The following is a 19183-nucleotide window of genomic DNA, read 5'->3' as shown; positions in this document are numbered from 1 at the left end:
AGCAATAAACAAGATACAAGAGGAAAGTGTGGACCAAAACCATTTAATAATTCATTCTGCACATGCTTTAAGCCTTCTGCTCCTTGCCAGTTTAATTGATAGCCAAAGAGCTGGTGAGGAACTATAATATCAGGCTAGTTAACCATGCTGGGTTAAGTGCCTGTTTTATTTACACCTCTGCATCCTAATTTAAATTTTTAACAGGGTTGTAGAGATTTAATGAGGCAGATCTTAATCCATACAGTCAAGGTCCAAATAATCCCCTTCACAGCCTTAATTCCTGGGAAAAATACCCTTCACATCCAAAAAAAGAAAAAAAAAAAGCTCCTTGTACTGTGCCACAGATGAAAAGAAAAATGGGGAGTTGAAAGTTGAAACATCTTTTATAAATTTATGTAAATGGTTAAATGGCTATAAGTTGTGAAGTATTCAGGAGGAATTTCTACACAGAAAAGGTGATTAAACATTGGAAGGGGCTGCCCAGGGAGGTGGTGGAGTCACCATGGCTGGAGGTGTTTAAGACAAGACTGGATGTGGTCTGGTTGACACAGAGGTGTTTGGTCAAAAGTTGGACTCAGTCCTGAAGGTTTTTTCCAACCTCAGCTGTTCTGTGGTACACAAAACAGCTCAAAGCAGGCTGCAAATGCACATGAAACTCCAAATTCTGCCAGCTGAGAGCCATCCTAATTAATTGGGAACACTCCATGCTCAAGAGCTACTTGGTTAAAGCCTCCTCCTCTGGAGCAACTGATTTTAAGTTGCCATTTTCAGAGCTGCTGGCTCTCCTGACACCACACAACAGGCACAGCAGCTCCTGCTTTAATCAGAGCTCAGAGCACCCTCCACAGCCTGCACAGCTCTCCTGACCCCTGAGCTGTGTGAGCAGCTCACTCCCAGCAAGACAGCAGAGGGAATTGCTCCCTGGGAGGGTGGGAGATCCTGGCACAGGTGCCCAGAGCAGCTGGGGCTGCCCCTGCATCCCTGGAAGTGTTCCAGGCCAGGTTAGATGGGGCTTGGAGCAGCCTGGGGTAGTGGAAGGTGTCCCTGCCATGGCAGGGGCTGGAAACAGAGAGTCAAGAGAAGCAAACCTTGAGCCTGCAGGGTTAGATACAGACTCAGCCTCACCCACAGTGGCAGGACCAGAGTTTGGTGAGCTCTACCCAGCAGGTTCCAGCTGGAAGCTGCACAGATTTTGCAGAAGATGGAGCATGGCACATATTCTGCCGCCTCAGAAAGTGCCACCTGCCAAAGGCTGCCAGGCTGGGGATGTGCAGCCACCTCTGCCAACAGCATGGCAGATGCTACAGCACAGGAACCAAGCTGAAAAGCAATGTGGTTTCTTTCCAAAAAGTCACTTTTTGAAGGATGTTGGGAGGCTCCCACAGTGGTCCTAAGCCAGCTGAGCCAGTAGTGTCACTGTCATATTTTCTGGAAAATCCCTTTGCCAGGATTTCTTCTCCTGGGAAGATTAGAAGCCTCAGAGAGAAATGAAAACAACAATTATCTGATTGCTTCTCCTGTGTTTTGCTGCTTTGGAATGTGGTTGGAGATTGTTTACCAACAGGAGCATGTTTGATTGGTTTCAAGTAAATTGTTTTTACTTAATGACCAATCACCATCAGCTGTGTTAGACTAAGGAGTCAATCACAAATTTTCATCACCATTCTTGTTAAGCCTTCTGTATCTTTTTCTTTAGCATAGTTTTAGTATAGCATTATTTAATATAATCTAGTATCCTAAAATAATAAATCAGCCTTCTGAGAACATGGAGTCAGAATCTCATCTCTCACTTCGTCCTGCAGACCTCACCACCTCAACACCAGTAGCTCTTTGTACCCTACAGAGAAAGCTGCAGTGCTCAGCTTGCTAGAGAGACATACAAATTCCAGGCACAGAGACAAAAACACATAATCAATTCCCCCAGACAAGCAAGCCTTATCCTCTGCTGTGTCCTGTCCCCATATCCTATAATCCCTTTATGGGATTTCTCTGACTAGGAAGGGCAAAGCAGAACCAAGCTCACCAAGGAGTCAAGGCAGGAAGAAATTTGTTCCCCAGCTCATCCCTCCAGAGTCCACCAGAGAGGAGGATTATTTTCATTTTACCCATGCAATTTGATTTTTAAAACACTTTTGCATCCAAGCCAGGCAGGTGAATGCAGAGATGCAATTAACCACAGGCAGTTTGGCACAGATGGTCCCCAAGAAACAGAGGGAGCTGAGCAGCAGGGGTTGGTATTTAATGATGAGCCAGCCCTTCAGTGAGGCAAGGCAGCAGGGCCCCACTGAGGGCAGCAGAGCTCACTCAGCTCCTTGCACTTCTTCCAACAGTGAGCCCCTCCCCAAAGGGCCAAGATACCTCACTGGGGACCCAGTCATGTGCCTGCAACAGCATCCCCCAAAAACCTGAGTGTCCTGGGCTGGAGCTCCATGGAGCTTTAAAGGAAAGCACCCCCAAACATCCTGGATCTGGCAGCATCAAGATATTCTGAGAGTAAACAGCAGGAACTGTAATTTTGGGAGCTAAGCTCCTAAATGCCACTCCACCATGAGGATGTGATACCCCCCAATTGCCTTTAAGCAAAAAAAGATGTTGAGAGAGCAGAGTTGTGGCTCAAAAATGTTCCTTTGTGCTTAACTGGGGCAGCAGCATCCCCAGGCAGAAAGCCTTTCCCCAAATGATAATTGTAATTGTCCCATTTTACAAGATGTGGATTCATCATCCCCAGCACCAGGGAACCTCCTGGCTCCCTGCACAGAGGTCTGGGCTGAGCAGAAGAGATTTACACCACAAGAGCTGTGCCAGTTGTCAAATGCACAAAGAGCCCCATGTCCCTTGGAGAACAGAGCCAAGAAACCCAGATTTCCACTTGAGCCCTCAGCTACAGCCCACATCTGCCTTTAGAGGAGCCCAGAGCAGAGAAAAGAGTGCAGAAGGAATCCAAGAAAGTTGCATCAGTCCTGTATTGGAGCAGAAAGATTTTTTTTTAAAATATCTGTGCAGGTCTCATTAAACTGAGAGACCAATGCTCAGCTGAAACTGAAATCCCTCTTATCTTCCCATGCAGAAACCCAGGCTTCTAAAGGAGGTCCCAGAGGGCTATAAAACACTTTAGCCTCCTGAATCACACTGCTCTTGCTAAGCACAGACCTTGTTTCCCAGCCTGGAGGATCAGCTTTTCCCTACACACACAACCTTTCCCTCCCCTGCTGCCACTCTCCCATCAGCACCACATCCCTGCCTTGCCAGAGACATCCAAAATTCATCCTGGCAAGGGCAAAATGCTGCAATTGGAGCCCCAGAGAGCTCAGGGAAGGCTTCAAAGCCAGCAGCAAGCCAGGAACATGCAGTGGGGAAGGCTCCCAGCTTCTGCTGCCCTCTAAACTCCACAGGAGAGCGAGTTATTGCTTCCTGCAGAGAAAAGATGCTGATGAGCTGTTGTCTGGAGCACCCCACCTCTACTCAGAGGAGAAAAACCATCTGGCAGTGCCACCCCTGGAGAGCTGCCAACCTTTGCAGTAAAACACTAAGGCAAGAGAAGGTCAAGATAAAGGAAGGGGAGCAAAAACAGGCAGGGAGATTAATTCCTGCCAGGTGCTATCAGGCCAGAGACTGGAGCACAGAACTGGATGGATGAGCAAGCAGAAGTAGGAAAAGGAGCAAGGAACAGTTCCTCTGCAGGAAAACTGTGGGTGAGGTGAACAGAAGCCAGATCAGGACTGCAGCCCAGGATCTGCTTTGCCTCAGCACCCCTTGGTGGGTGCATTACAGGTGTGCAGAGCCAGACCCTGCTGCAACAGCAACACCACTGCTGCTCCCCAGCCAGGAAAAACCCACCCCATCCACCAGAGGCACTGGAATTTCAGGCATCCTCCAGGACACTGCTCATTGCTTGCTTCCTGTGCCTCCTGGGAGAGCACAGGCCATCCAACACCTTTATTTGGAACAGTGAGATGTGCACACAGACAAACAGACAGACTGGGGCTGTCAGGGCAGGGCTGGCACCCCACAGGAGCCCCCCTGCCCCTGGGGCCCAGGGGTACCTTCAGACTCCAGGCGCTCCAGCCCATAGGTGCCAGCTGTGCTGGTCCTCCTGGCAGAGGGGACAGCTGTCCTCCTGGCAGAGGGGGACACTGATGCTGGGGTCACCAGGACCACAGTTCTGCTGGCTGGCTCCTCTGTCTGTCCAGCTGGGGTAGAAGACATCGCACCAGGGGCTGGGAGAGCTTTCTCACTGGTGACCAGGATCCCATCGGTGAGATCTACAGGAGACAGGAAAGAGCAGCTGTCACTGTCACATTTTCTGAAAAATCCTTTCTCCTGGGAAGCTAAGAGGCCTCAGAGAAAAAGGAAAACAATTATCTCATTTGCTTCTCCTGTGTTTTGCTGCTTTGGAATGTGGTTGGAGATTGCTTATCCAACATGTGAATTGTTTTGACTTAATGACCAACCACAATCCAGCTGTGTCAGGACTCTGGAGAGAGTCACAAGTTTTTCATTAGTATCTTGTTAAGTCTTCTGTAAATAGCCTCTCTCTATTCTTTACTATTTATTTTTTCTATACTATTTAGTATAGTATACTAATACATACTATTTAGTATATATAGTATATAATTAGTATAGTATACTACATTAAATATATACTATTTAGTATAGTATACTACACTATTTAGTATAGTATTCTTTAAAATAATAGCATAAAATAATAAGTTAGCCTTCTAAGAACATGGAGTCAGAGTCATCATTTCCTTCCCGCCACCCTGAAAATACCACACAGCAACCATTCAGCATAACAAGATTTTATAAAAACCCCAAGAAACTCCTTAATGAAAATTTAACTCAAAGGAAGTCACTAAACTTTTGTTTCCTTTGAGAAGTGACTCTGCTGCAGTGAAACTTTCTCCTCAAGGGCAGCCAGCAATGGAGGGTCCCCTTGATGAGGGGGGAACCCTTAAAGGTTTTAATTTCATTGCTTTAAGGGCTACTCATCACCACACCCTGGCATGATCAGAGCACCAAGCCACCAGCTGAGAAATCAGCCAAGTGACAGATCTAGCAGCTCACTACAAAGATAAAAATTGGTTGAATTTATAATTAAATCCCAGAAGCAAATTCAATTAGCGGAACCTGCCAGAAGAACCTTCTCCCCCTTACAAACAGACCCTAAATTCAGAGTTACAATGCAAACAGCTTTTCTTCTTCTGATGCCCTGCAACACAAGGACAGCCAGAAAAGCTGCCCAGCAGCATTTTCACTACAATGGTCCCCAGTACTACAGAAACTCCAGCTCAAAGCCAGCCTGGTGCTGAGGGAGCCCTTGCTACACTCCTGTCAGGAAAACAGGCTCCAACACTCACCTGCCAAGGTGACACCAAACCAGCAGGCAGCAGCTCCAGGAACAGGACTGCTTGGAGCATTTCTGTGTGAGCTACAGCAGCCTGAGAACAATCCCCCATTTCTCAGTGAATATCACTGCAGCCTTCACACCCAAGGGCTTGCCAGGCTCCTGCAGGAGGGTCTTTCCCTCACCACTGACTCCCATGGAACCCTGGTGAAACATTTCCGTCCTCTGGACTGAGCATCACCAATCTGTGACTGCCTTGGGTTCCAGAAGTAAAAATTCTCCCTCCATAAATAAAAAAAATTGCTCAAGTGTCTAAAGCCAAAGGCAGCTTGCTAGCAAGGATAGACAGGGGGCTTGTTTGGTTTGGGGCATTTTTTTAATCTCTACTCCACTTATTTGGGGCAAAAAATCGACATGCTGGCAAATTCCAGTGTGGTGGATCTCATGGCATGGGCAGAAAGCAGTGGCAGCCCAGGTTTAGAGGGGAGGACAGAAGTTTAGCATAAAAAGAGTCACTTAAACAAGGATGTTGCATTGAGACTGGAGTGTGACACTGGTTCCAGAGGTACCACCCCACCCTGTGCCCTTGAAGCAGAATCCTACCTTCTGCATCCACAGGGCTCCCTGTGGAGGAAGCCCCAGTTGCCAGCAGCACCTGGGTGGCACTGGGAGCTGTCAGCATCTGGGTGTCCTCCCCACTGTTCTCCTGAGGGAAGCTGGCAGCCCCCGCTCCCTGGGTGGCACCTGGCACCTCTGGCACAGCTGGCACAGCAGCAGCAGCCTCCTGGGCAGCTGCTGTCACCTCCTCAGCAGCACCTACAGCAAGAACACAGGTCAGGGCAGGCTCACAGGACAGCTGACAGCAGCAGAGCACACATCTGAAGCAGTATGAAAGAACAGAACTCCAGGAATTAATTCCAGAACCACAGGGCCAGCAGCAGGGCCTGTCCCACTGAAGCCTCAGCCATGCACAAGGGTTGATTTTTGTGGCACAAGCCTTAATAGACAGTGTTGTTTCCCCAGCATCTGGGAAACAGCAGAGAGGCAGCCTGCTGACAAGTCAAGTGCTTAAAAATTAATCTAGAAATTAATCAGTCAGGTTGCAGCACCAGCCTGCAATTAGCTTCCTTTCTTTCACTGCAAAAAAAATAGGTCTTGTGGGTGCAGCGAAGGGAATTCATCCTTTTACATCTGCAGCCAAAGAGGGAAGAATAAAGATGCCCAGCAATTAACAACTCCTCATCAACCTTGAAACACGCCCAACACCTGACCTGCCTTTTTTTTAGCATTTCCTTTATATTTTAAACACCAAGTAGGAATGCTGTCATGAGGCTGAAGGTGGCATCTCTGGGGGTATGTGCAGGGCAAGGTGACACCTTCAGGCTGTCCAGGAGTTCTGCCTGCAGGTAAGAGTGAGGACAAAGTTCTGCCTGCAGGTGAGAGTGGGGACAAACACTGGGCAGCCCCAGCTCCACCATGGGGTGAGGAGACAGCCCCAGGAGTTTGTTTGCTCTCTGAGCACCCTTGGAAAGGCATTTAAGGCAGCAGTGGCTCACAGGCTGCTGGCACAGCTCACTTGAAATCCCAGAAATGAGAGGTAAGTGTCTGTAAAAGCAAGTTTTACCTTTCCATGAACTCTGCAGAGTAGGAGAGAGCTCAGGCTGGGTATCTGTCAGCACAGCAGCCTCTGGCTGTGACGGAGGGACGCTCTTCTCCTCCTCTGCTGTGACTGCACTGATGTTTTCCAGCAAGCCAAGATCAGCTGTGCCTGCCTCTGACAGGCTCCCAGGGTGGGAAGCAGAGCTGCTGCTGCCTGGGGAAGGTGCTGGCAGCTCCTCCCCTTGCACTGGCTCTGTACAGTTGCTCTCCTTGGCAAGCTCAGGCGCTGCAGGAGGGGACACTGGGGAGGGCACCGCTCTGGTGGCATCCTCTTCCTCCCCCACACCTCCCTGGCTGGTCTGGGATGGTTCTGTTGTCCCCAGCTCCTCATGAGATGTGCTTCTCCCTTGAGTGATGTCCCCCAGCTTGGTGTCATCCCAGTCAGGTGGTACAGTGTCCATGGGGGGGATGGTGGCAGTGCCAGCCGTAGAGGGCAGCTCCTGTTGGGTGACACCTGTCCCAGCTTCTGGCTGAAGGAAGGCCTCAGTTGCCACAATGGGAGGTTTGGCAGCCACAGATGTTGGCGGAGCCAGGGCTTTCAGGGGGCTCCCTGTGTGGGCTCTCAGCATTCCCAACCCAGAGGTGACACCTGCAGCCTGGGGACTCGGGATGATGACAGGGAGGTCACTTGCTGCTTCCCAGCTGGGAGAGCTGGGGCTCAGTGTGGGCTGGGGCACAGCTGAGGGGTGGGAGCTGCTCTCTGCTTCCTCCTCCTCAGTGGTCCCAGCAAGGGGATTTGCTGAGGGGCCAGCAGAGCTGGGCTCCACTGCCACCCCACCCTCGGTTGTGGCCTCACCAACGGGGCCACCAGACTCCTCCTGGCCTGGAGGGCTCAGCGTGGTCACAGCTGTGGTCAGCATGGCCTTGAGGGCTTCATCCTCACGCAGCTGAGGCTCAGTGGGAGCCAGCTCCTCCTCATGGCCGGCAGGCAGTGCCCCAGCAGAGGGGGGACCCCGCAGGCCCTGGCTGTGGGGTACAGCATGGCTGGGGCTGGCAGGGAGGGCTGCTCCTCCTGCAGTGAAACCTTCAGGGAGGGCTGCTCCTCCTGCAGTGAAACCTTCAGGGAGGGCTGCTCCTCCTGCAGTGAAACCTTCAGGGAGGGCTGCTCCTCCTGCAGTGAAACCTCCACCCAAGGGTGTCCCAGATGGCTGTGCTGACACCGCACAGGGCTCCTCAGAAGCTGTCTGCTCAGAAGGGCCCAGGTTGTTTTTCAAGCCCACCATGGCTGTCCTTTCATCTTGCAGCCCATTCCCTGCCCAGGGGCCATGCTGGACCTTTGTGACATCCTCCTCCTCCTCCAGAGGCTGGGCCAGGCATGGCAGGCTGGAGGACAAGAGCAGGATGCTGCAGGTGAGCACACAGAGATTAAATCCTTCTGATCCCCTCATGGCTGAGAGGAGATGTGGCCAGAAGCCTGCAAGGCTAACAAATCCAGAGACCTAGAAGGTGAAAAAAGAACCAAGATTACACAACCCATAACCAACCACACACCCAGGGCCTTAAACCATGGGAGACCAAAACTATGGCCAGCTGTGAGAAGACCCCCACCACACATTCCAAGCAATGAATTCCCCCATCTGTTTTACTCTTCTCAGCCTACCCTACCTGAAGGTGCCAGACAAAAACCAAATGTTGATCTGAAGCCCAGGACTTGGGAGCTTCAAGGATCTGAAGCCCCAAGACCCTGCCCAGCTCCCACCCAGTTCCTCCCCAGTAAGAGTGCTATGCTCTACCCAGCAAGCATCAGACCTGCAAGGAATGGTTTGGATCAACATGTTGGTCCTGAACCAACTCCAAAAATGATGCTTGTCAGGGCCATGAAGTCTCAGGCTTGTCCTGACCAGCCCTGTTCTGTGCACTGGCACAGGAGGAGGCCAAGGAACCTGCACAGAGAACAAGATGGGTCTGTGGGGGACAGCACAGCACCAGAGCCACACCAAGAGGCTTTAGGGCTGCATCAGGTCCTGGCTGAGCTCCCTGGCCCCACAGAGGAAGCTCCAGCCCAGAGAGCAGCACTGCAGCACTAGCACAGTGCCCACGCTGCACTGCACCATGGAGGCACTTCCAGAAAGCCTCATGTCCACAATCACCCAGGGTTTCCAAGAGAGCACTGAACCTGAGGCCAGCAGGGATGCAGCCAGCTGACAGCCTGCCCTTGGCAAGCTCTGCTGCCTCAAGGCACACAGCTCCAGCTCCCAGCCTCCTTCCTGGGCACGTGCCCCAGCCCTGGCCTTGCTTCTCCAGTGCCACCATCCCAGAGCAAAGAACCATCCCATTCAAGCCCCACTCAGTGCCATGACACAAACATCTCTGTCACAGCAGACCTGGCAGCTACTCAAGGGCACAGACAAGCCCCATGCAAGGGTCTCCAGGCACCAGCAGCTTCAAGTTCCTTCCCTCATGTGTTCCTCCAGTTCTGGGGCCCCCAATGTGAGAAAGACTTAGGATGAATCCAAAGAAGAGCAACCAAGTAGATCACAGGGCTGGAGCACCTCTGTTACAGGCTGGGAGAGTTGGAAGGTGGAGGAAGAGAAGGCTCCAGGGCCACACTGGAGCATCCTCCAGTGCCTAAAGTAGTTCCAGGAGAGCTGGAGAGGAGCTTTGGACAAGGGCATGGAGAGACAGAGCAAGGAGGAATGGCTTTTCACCTAGGTTTAGATTAGATATTAGGAATAATTTATTGACTGAGGGTGATGAGGCCCTCATACAGGTTGCCCAGAGAAGCTGTGGCTGCCCCTGGATCCCTGGAAGTGTCCAAGGCCAGGCTGGATTGGCTTGGAGCAGCCTGGGATAGAGGAAGGTGTTCGTGCCATGGCAGGGTGTGGAATGAGGTGAGATTTTATCATTCCCAAGTGAACTGCTTGTCCCTTTGGGCTGCAGGAATAACAAATATCAGTAAGGAAAGAGGTTGGGGTTGTCAGAACCACCCACCCTCAGCCTTCCATAGGACAGCAATGGTCACTCTGTGCAGTGCCACTGCTCATGGGCACCAAGATAAATCCCTAAATTTATCCACACTCCTCATTTCCCCACCCAGACTGCACATTCAGAAGTATCACTCACATTTGTACCCACAGACTGCAGCAACAGAGCTCAGAATTAACCACTGCAGGCTCCAGCATCTGGCTGAGCCTTCAGGGCACACTGAGTCACTTTTTCCATGCTCCCTGAAGCCTCATCCCAGCAGTTTGAGCTGCTGGAATAATTCCCCATCACAGGCCACACACATGCACCAGGTGCTCAGGGACAAGCAGAAGCCACCAAAAACTCTTCACCAACCCAGACACCTTCCCCTTTATTTTTAGCATCTCTGAAGGATGGGTGGCTACCCATCCATTTTCCATATCCCCTCCCTAAAAAAAAATAGCTGAAAACTGACAATATTTAGCTCTTTTCCCAGGCTAATTCTTGATGCACTTCTGTAATTAAAAAGCACTAAGAATGCATTATGCAAGTTAAATTGTTAGTGCCTAACTCCATGCATCTGCCTCACCATGCAGAGGAATATAAATCATGTTCACCTCAATACCCCTTCAGCAAGTGCCTGTTAAGAGCAAGCTTATTGAAACATCAAGAAGTTGGGTTTTCTCTATTTAAAAGATAGTTTGGCTTTAAATACAGCTTCTGAAGAAGTCAGGAGCATTTAGGTGGCACAAATGCTTTCAGCAGTGCTTAAACACAAACAGAACTCCAGCTGCACTTGAAAAGCACTTCTCCTGCAGTCATATACATTATACATATGTATATACACATCTGGACAGATAGTTTGTAGCTTTCTAGCTCTAGGCTCTCCAATAGCCCACGATATTCAGGATGTGGTTAGCAGAACCACCAAAATGCTCATATCTCAACAAGGTTACTCCATATTTACTAGAAGCTTTCCTCCTTCTGGAGGGTAGATAACATGGGCACAATACCAGCCTGATAAGAGTTCCTGGGTTCATTCAGAGCAGCTTCATATTGTTTCTGAAAAGCCCTGCTGGTAATAATCCTACATTTCTATAGGGCAAAAACCCATATTGGAGAGTTATTTGCTCAGGAAATCCACAACAGGCAGATGCAACCTAACCTAGACCTTCACACTCAGTGAAAGCAGGAGATAGCGGCCCAGAGCTTGCTGCAGGATAATGGCACAGGTTCACACTTCAAAGAAGATTAGTCAGGGCTTAAGAGCTGCTTAGCTTTAGGAAGAGGCTGGATTAGAGAGTGTATGAACAGCAGTGACCTGGCTATCTCCTTAAGCAGAGTTTGACACCTTGCTGAAGCGCTTCCCCTGAATGCAGAAGCTGCAGAGCAAAGCTGCACCGAGCCACATTTCTCCTCCTCCCATCTGGCTGTTTTATAGCCAGGCTGGAGCACCCTGCCCTGACCAAGCACCTCCTCTGTAGTAAGGCTGAGCTCTCCTGTGAGCAGCTCCAAGGCAGTAACTCAATATTTCATACTGCAGGAACTCCCTGATCCCACGTTTCACCTGGCATCCTCAGAGCTAGAGCCCTGGAGGCAGCTGCCAAGCACTGGCCAAGCTCTCTGTGGAAAAAACTAATCCTTGCTTCCAATAGGAAGCACACACTGAGGGCAAGAGGCAGTGCCAGCTACTTCCCCTGCACTCAATAACAGCAAATCCCAGGAGATGCAGCTCCTCCAGCCGCAAAGGCAGCACGACTGCAGGCAGCCAGGGAGCTTTATCTTCAGCATGGAAAATAATAACTTTCCTTTTAACACCTGGGAGGCTGGGAAAAAAACCACACAAAGAACTGCTAGGCTGAAAACAGGCCAAAACTGGACATCTCCAGGAGCTACCCACAAGAATAAGAACCATCTACCTCCGTGGGGAAGTCAGGAAGCTGAGGGACAATAAATATAAATTGGTCACCAGCTGAGGCAGTCTCAGACTCGGTTGGATCTTTCTGAGCCGGGCTGCTTGCCTGCTCCATACAATTAGCCCTTGCAGCAGTTATTAAACCATTAACCCCTCTGAATTCTGGAGGCTTCTTTGAGATCAGCTCTTGGGGGGCCCAACAAAAGGCAGCTCAGGAGGAGCCCCAGCCTGTTATGGCCACTCCAGCAGGGCAGGCTTGCAGGGGAGCAGCACAGGGCAGAGCAGATGTCTCTCCTTCAATAGCTGCTCCTTGCATGGACCAGTGGTTTGTGGAGACATGCTGCAAAGGATTAAGCTCCCCCTCTGTCCCAGCTGTGTGCAGCTACTCCTTCTGAGAGCTTTTTAAGAGCTTCATCCAGCCAGCTCACTTAGAGAAAACAACTCCCTTCCCTCCTCCCCCCAAAAAATAATTAGCTGTTATTTTCCATCTTTCACAAGTTATGGCTATGTTTTCACCCAAATTGTTGAAACAGTATGATAAAAACAAGTACCAAGTTTTAAACTCCCTCGAATTGATAACTCTGCTCTAACAATCCCTCTGACACAGGGAGGACACTCTGCACGCATCATAAAGCGGAGAGCAGGAGACGAGCAGGTCAGCCCCAGCCAAACCTGCCTCGCCTTTGGAAAGAGCTCCTCACACCTCCAAGCACAAGCGTGGTGCCAGCCCGGGCTGCCCGAACAGTCCTGGGTGTGCTCAGCTCCGGAATTCACTGAGAATTGAAATTCACCCACAATTCGTAGGGGAACCGGACCAAAAAAAAAAAAAAAAAAAAGCAGCAAATCTTTTAATGTGAAGATTTAGCCAAAACATACAAGTCAAACAACTGCCAGCCGTCAAGTGCTCTGTTACAGGGTGCTAATGTATGCCATCCAAGCCTCATTACTTGTGCTGAATACAAAAGGCAGCAGATAATACACTGCAGAGCTCCTACTTTTGTGCACAAGCCGAGAAAAATGCCATCATTTATGTCCTTGCCCAGTTCAACCGAGTGAACTGGGAGGCTGATGCCCTTCCAGCACACACTTCAGGTAAGCAAACCTCGACCAGCTCGACCACCCCAGTGAAATCCCAGCAGTGACACAACTCCACACCAGCCACCAACACAAAGTCAGGTGAGAAAAATTACGTCGAGACAAGCACACAGCAGAGGGGCACATCCTCGCCTACCCTTGAGGATGCATCCTTAAAAGCAAACAAATGAGGTATTAATATTCTGTATGGCCAGCTTCCCGCCAGTCCCAGTGAGGCACCTTAATACATAAAACATCACCTCCACTTCCAGCCTCGGCATTCCAGCCGGAGTTCTTTGAAGAGCCACAGACACGACATGTTTTAGGCATTATTCCCCCAGCCACCGAGCTTTGTTCGGAACGGCACACGGACCACCTATGGAAATCCCTGCTTGGATTTGCCAGTAAAAGCTGCATAGTTCCCCGTGGCTTCTGACCCGTGCCAGGTCCCCGGCATCACAAAAGTCTAAGGTCTACCGAATTCCTGAGGGATTAAGCCAGGGAGGAGGGGGTGCTGAAGAATGAGGCCAAAGGGTGCAGCAGTTTCCAGGCAGCAGAAGGACAGAAACGCCGCTCCCCAGCCTGCCTGGGAGCACAGGGACGGCACTGGGATGCCAAGCAGCAAGAAACGCTCCGCAATTCCAGCGCCTCACCTAAGGCTGACGGAAACACCGCACAGGAGAGCGGGAGGATCGCGAGTCCCTGCAGGTGAAGGTTTAAGAGCAGATTAAACGCACCTTGTCCGGCCCTTCTGCCTTGGGGTCCAGAGAAGGGGATTAGGGCTGGCTCAAGGCTTGATTACAGCCAGCACAGCTCCATCTCCCCTGATGCCCTCCTTAGTCATATTTACAGGTGACTTTACACCCCAGAACTGCATTCTCTCCCCACCGGGCAGGGATCAAGTGCGAGCACCCGCCGGGGGTTCCTCCTGCCCAGGCCCGCAGCAGGACAGACGGACAGCGGCGGTCACCCCCAAACCACCCGCACGACAAACACACCCGCACCCCCAAAGACTTCCCGAGGGACCCCAGCAGGACCCCCATCCCGGCAGGACAGCACCGCCCGCTCTCCCCGCTGCCCCTTCCCCATCCCCCGGGGCTGCAGGGACCGGCCGGGAACAAAGAGCCGCGCCGAGGATGCGCTGCCCCGCGGGCAGCCGAGCATCGCTGGGAAAAGCCACGAATCGATGGAAAACGCGAACCGCCGGGGTGAACGCTGCCCGGGGTGGGGCGCGATGCCGGCTGTGTGCGTGTGTGTGTCCCGGCCTCACCTGGCTCCCGCCGCCGCCGCCCGGTGCCGGCGCCGCGCTCCCCCAGCCCCGCGGCCGCACGGGCGGAGCGGAGCGGGCCGCCCACCGGCGGGCGGTGTCGGGGGCCGGCCCGCTCCGCCCGACCCCGCCTGCCTCCGGGGGCTCCCCGGCACCCGCAGCCGCCGCCCGCAGCCGCCCCTGGCGTTTGCTGCTCCTGCAAGGGGAACTTGGAGCATCCCAAGCGCCGGGGCCGCGCAGCCAGCTCCGCCTCAGCGCCTGACCCGAGGAGATGCCGCTCTTTGCTCCAAAACAAGGCCTAAGGCACCCTTGAGTAGTTTTCCATCTATTACAGATTGTCCTCCAGTGCTTTCAGCTGCAGAGGTCACCTTCCCCTAATACGTCCTCCGCAAAGGGGAAAACTTCTTCAATAACAACAGCCGAATTAGAAGAGCTTTAGTCAGTTACCCTTTTTTTTGGTGCTTTGTTTTAAGAATCTATTTGGCCAGTACAGAGAAGGGTAATCAGCTTTACTTGTGCTTTCCTCTTCCCACCTATTTTTTTCTTATAAAACCCCCATAACTAACAAGAGAAGAAAACCTTTACGCCATCAGGTCCTGACTCACACATCAAATCATTTCACCAAAAAGCAACTCAGAAGCCCTTACCTTGACTCCAAACCCAAAAGATGAGTTCAGCTTCCTCTTGCTCCCCTAACCCCAGTGCCAGGGGCAGCACGGGCTCCCTGCTGCTCACAGAGGGTTTTATACACCCTGCCAGGCAGGGCTGCACAGGTGCAAGGAGTTTGAGCTGGGCAGGGACAGGTGAGGACAGACCAAAAATAATGATCTCTCACAGGAGGCAATGGCTGGGGTGGGGGCATTTTGGGAGAGAAATTGCTAGGAAGGACTATAGGGAAGGTGTGGGACAGGTGAGTTAAAATCTTGGCTTCCTAATGAACATACTCTACCACCACGAAGGAAATCAGGGAATCTTCCAGTTATGATAACAAACTACAAAATGAATTTTTTTTCTACACATGTAACCTGCTGTCACTCAGCTCTTAAAATAAACAACAGAACTGGTGGAAGAAAATGAGCTATTCCTTATCAACAAATTGTTCATTATTTCTTTCTGTTCACTGTGCTACTGGTAATAACATTTATATTAGTGTCTCTAAACACACCTCAAAGTGTTACCTGTTAAATTTTAGAGAAACAGTGTGTTTTCCACTGTATTCCAACCAAACTGGATCCAACCCAATTCATTTGGTTGTAGCACTGTGCATCCAATATTAAAACTTTCAAAAGACAGATTTGTTGCAAGTTAGGGCAGGTTTTTTTCAGGGAAATATTGCTAACCCCTGCATGAGTTGAAAATAAAGTGTCAAAGTGCCTGTGTCAGCAATAAACACAGTCAGTGACAAAAGGCATGAGAAAGAACTTCGGAGTTAGGCTTGGGAGAGAAAATGGTCACTTAAAACAATGGGGAAAGTCCCTTTTGGCTTTGCCTCTCTGAACTGTAAAATCCGGGCAAATTATTCATTAATCAATATTACTACTGCTATCATTGTGACAAGAAAGGATGTTCCCTCTCTCCTCTAGGGGAGATGGGGTGTGATGCAAGGAAGAGGTAAAAGCTGCATTTTTCATGTGTTTTAAACACCATTAACTCCCAGAACAGGGACTCAGAACTCTTCACAGGTTAAACTTCTGTCCTGGCCAATTCATTTTGGCCAAGGGCTCTGGCTGAGAAGAGAGGGTGGCTCAGCCATGCAGGAGGTGCCACCTCCCAAGATAAAGGTGCAGCCAGATTTTCCAGACCAAAATCCATTCTCAAGAGCAGCACTGCACCTTGTGGTGGCTCTGGGATTGCTTCCCAAGCTGTTCAGTCACTCCTGTGTGGGGAAAGGGGCAGGAAAACAGGGACCACTCCAGCAGAAATCAGAGCCCAGGGATGAATCCAGGGCTGGGCTTCAGCAGCTGCACATTTCTCCCCTGGAATTCAGAACAAGGGATTTTCCAGAAGAAGGTGTCCCTGCCCATGGCAGGGGGTTGGAATGAGGTGATTTTCAAGGTTCCTTCCTACACAAACCACTTTGTGATTCTTTGACTGTTTTCAGCCCCCATTTCTATCTAACCTTTATAATTATTGGGAAAGTTACTTAAAATGTAAAGCATGTGGAAGGGATGATTTAATGTTCTCCAAGGATGCAGAGCACTTAATAGACTGGAGAGGTTTTCACTTCCCCCTTTGCCATCGACTCCCAACCCAGACTGGCACTGTGTCCTCTCAAGGTTAAATATTTCACTCCTAAGCACTGGAACCAAAATAGCTGGTTATCTGTGGTTTTTTCCCTGCCTAAAATTGCACATTCCCTGTACGCTGCAAGTTTCTCTTCCCCGCATAACCTGCCAAAATCAGAGGCTTCTGCGTTATCAACAAAAATATCTGCTGCTGTAAGAAAGAGGCATGATGAAAGAGGCAGAAATCAGAAATCATCAGAGAGCACTCTCTTGTTATTCCTTTGTATGGCTTGTTAGTTGGAAATACTGATTTTTAACTCAGATCAGTATGCCATGCAGCATTTGTTTCGTAACCAAGCAAAACAGGCCCCACTTCCACAGCAAGTTAAGAAACATCCATTCCTCTCCCCTGTCACCCTTGCTCTGGGTTGAGACATTTCAGTACAATCCTCTATTGGTCTTGTGCTTCAGAACTTCTCACCTGAGATGAAGTCAGAGTCTAAATTTGGATGTAAGCAGGCTCGTTCTTCCATGCAGGTAGCGTAGCTGGGAAAGAGTGGGACTCGTGCCATTCCCAGCTCTGCCTTTTTAGAGGATTTTCAAACTGAATTTCACTGCTTTCAGCCTCCACTTCTTCTGTAAAATAACAATACCTAATTTTTGTAAGAGCCTCTTGTAAAATCTGTGTATTATTACAGCAGCTGGCTCTGTTGTACACAGTAATGATACATCAGATTTCTTTCGCAGGTGATATTCCTGTCACCGCCTTATTGCAGAACCCAAAAAGTACCAACAGCACATCCTAATTAAGAGACTAGGTCACATAAAAATTTATATGAAGATATATTTTGCCTGTATAAAATGAACTAAAAAATCACTGTCCTGACAGCAGAATGCTGCACCTTATGCTGCTACTGCTGGCACCTGTGAGGAGATGTAGCAGCTCTCCTAAGTATGTCAGGACATGCCACAGAAGGTAAAGGCAATTTTAAAATAGTTGCCGTTAATTTTGCTGCTGAATGACTTTCCCAAATTGAATATTGGGGACATCCAGCACACAAATCAGTGCACACCTCCATCACAAGACTCACCTTTGCACCAGCTGGTAGCATCTGTTTTAAGGGGGCCCTCTCTTCCTAATAAACAGCAGTCACTGGAATGGAGTAGCCATGAGTAATTCAGGGAGTGAAAGCAGCATCCCCTGCCACAGAGAGGGAAGTTTGTTTAAAACAACTCCAATTGAAAAAGTTTTGTGACCAATGAATTATTTTGAATGTAACCATGTTATGGATGAACAGATTTCTTCTTCCTCCATCTGCAAACCTGGTAAATGTCAACTGCAATTGAAACTCAGTCAGGAGAATCTATTTGGATTCCTTTCTTCCATGTATCTCACTGCTGGCACTAACAGGAAAGCTGGGCAAGGCCAAGTGGTGCCAGTGCAGCCCCACTGCTGGCTAGGATTTACAGTAATCAATCCTACCAGCAGGCACAGGATCCAGCATCTGCTTCCCAGCTCTCGTGTTCCTGAAGTGCTCACAGAGCAGGAAAGCCATGAGAACTTATTTTTGTCACCAAAGTCAGCAGATGTGACTTGGAGAGCACACAGAGCCCAGATCTGCTGAGTAGGAAATGCCATTTTTACACGCTCACTCTTCAGAGTGGAACCAGGCTCCTGCTGACTGGCCCAAGGTCGCTGGAATCTGCTGCAGTTGCTCTGGGAATGCAGCCCAGGAGGGCCAGAGCTCACATCCATAACAGAATCACAGCACAGCCCTCGCTCTTCTTCATATCCTTCAACAAAATCGATGCTGTAATGCCAAGGTGCACCACATATTACAATTTCCCAGAGGTAAAGTGCTGAGGAAACCCTCCACGAGCATATTGGAGTCTCAGCTAAAACATGAACCATCTGTCAGTTCCCTTGGACATTTCCCCACCATTCTAAAAATTCCACTATAAAATTAGGCTGACAATAAAAAAAGGCACTGGACCCACCACCCCAAAGCAGGATGCCCCTAAGCCCTGCTCTGACATTAAAACCTCAGCCTCACAGATTCACAGAAAGAGAGAATCAAACACAGATCTCCAAGATCATTGAGTCCAACTTGAAATATGGTTGTTCACACACATAATATACCCAGAGGGACTTCGGAAACTGCAGCTTTCTTTTGCTTTTCAAAACTTGAGGTTAAACTAAACCCCCAAATCCACAGGTTTTAAACAAGTGCAGTGTCAGTACTGCCAGTCCATCCCTACCCATTCTAAAATAGCAAAGAGGGGCTGAAAACTCCCACCACAGAGACTTTTGGGGTCGTCCCATGGATAACATATGGAATTGGGATCCCACTGACTTTTAGAGTGAAACAGCAACGCACCAGAAAACACCAGTGTTTTCATTTTTCCCCTTGAGGATGGTTAAGAGCAGAGAAATACACTTTTTTGTTTTGGAAACATTGAAATTAATTAAGCCAAAATGCTACAGCAGGAACCAGATCCAGCTGTTAGCAGAACCCCAAGCAGGGGGTTTTCATCTTTTTTCTCCCTTCAGAGAGCTGATATGTGGATATCCTTCAATGCCTGAGCTGGGAAGGGGTGGGAAGCACTCTGTGATCTCCAGAAGGTCTAAATCTGGCTCTAAGTAAGCAATTCCCTGATTTTGTGAGGAGGGGATGGGTCCATGCCTCAGTTAAAAGGGAGAGAGTTAGAGATTAGGGAGAGCTAAAGGCAAGTACACAGGCTAAGCCAGCCAACGCAAGGACACAAAAGAGCGCTTATTTTATGACCAATTAAAA

At 49.8% G+C, this 19183-nt stretch overlaps 1 protein-coding gene across 2 annotated transcripts in view; it reads right to left on the bottom strand.

Moving 5' to 3' along the window:
* Positions 1-14872, bottom strand: part of ARMH4 (armadillo like helical domain containing 4) — a 63961-nt gene extending 49089 nt beyond the window's left edge. The window contains exons 1-4 of one of the 2 annotated variants that reach the window (XM_058807496.1): positions 14167-14213; positions 6969-8442; positions 5948-6160; positions 4044-4262 (exon numbers count right to left, since the gene is read on the bottom strand). In XM_058807496.1, coding sequence (XP_058663479.1) covers positions 4044-4262; positions 5948-6160; positions 6969-8391 — 1855 coding nt within the window. In that variant the 5' untranslated portion in view covers positions 8392-8442; positions 14167-14213. Of the gene's footprint in view, positions 1-3928; positions 4263-5947; positions 6161-6968; positions 8443-14166; positions 14214-14810 lie in introns of those variants that run through there. The other variant, XM_058807497.1, reaches the window with a different exon arrangement.
* Positions 14873-19183: the final 4311 nt, after the last annotated feature.

This window comes from Ammospiza caudacuta, chromosome 6 (assembly GCF_027887145.1).
Source record: "Ammospiza caudacuta isolate bAmmCau1 chromosome 6, bAmmCau1.pri, whole genome shotgun sequence".
Taxonomy (NCBI): Eukaryota; Metazoa; Chordata; class Aves; order Passeriformes; family Passerellidae; genus Ammospiza; species Ammospiza caudacuta.
Note: the sequence above shows the minus strand (reverse complement) of the source record. Positions and strands in the feature narration are given on the sequence as shown.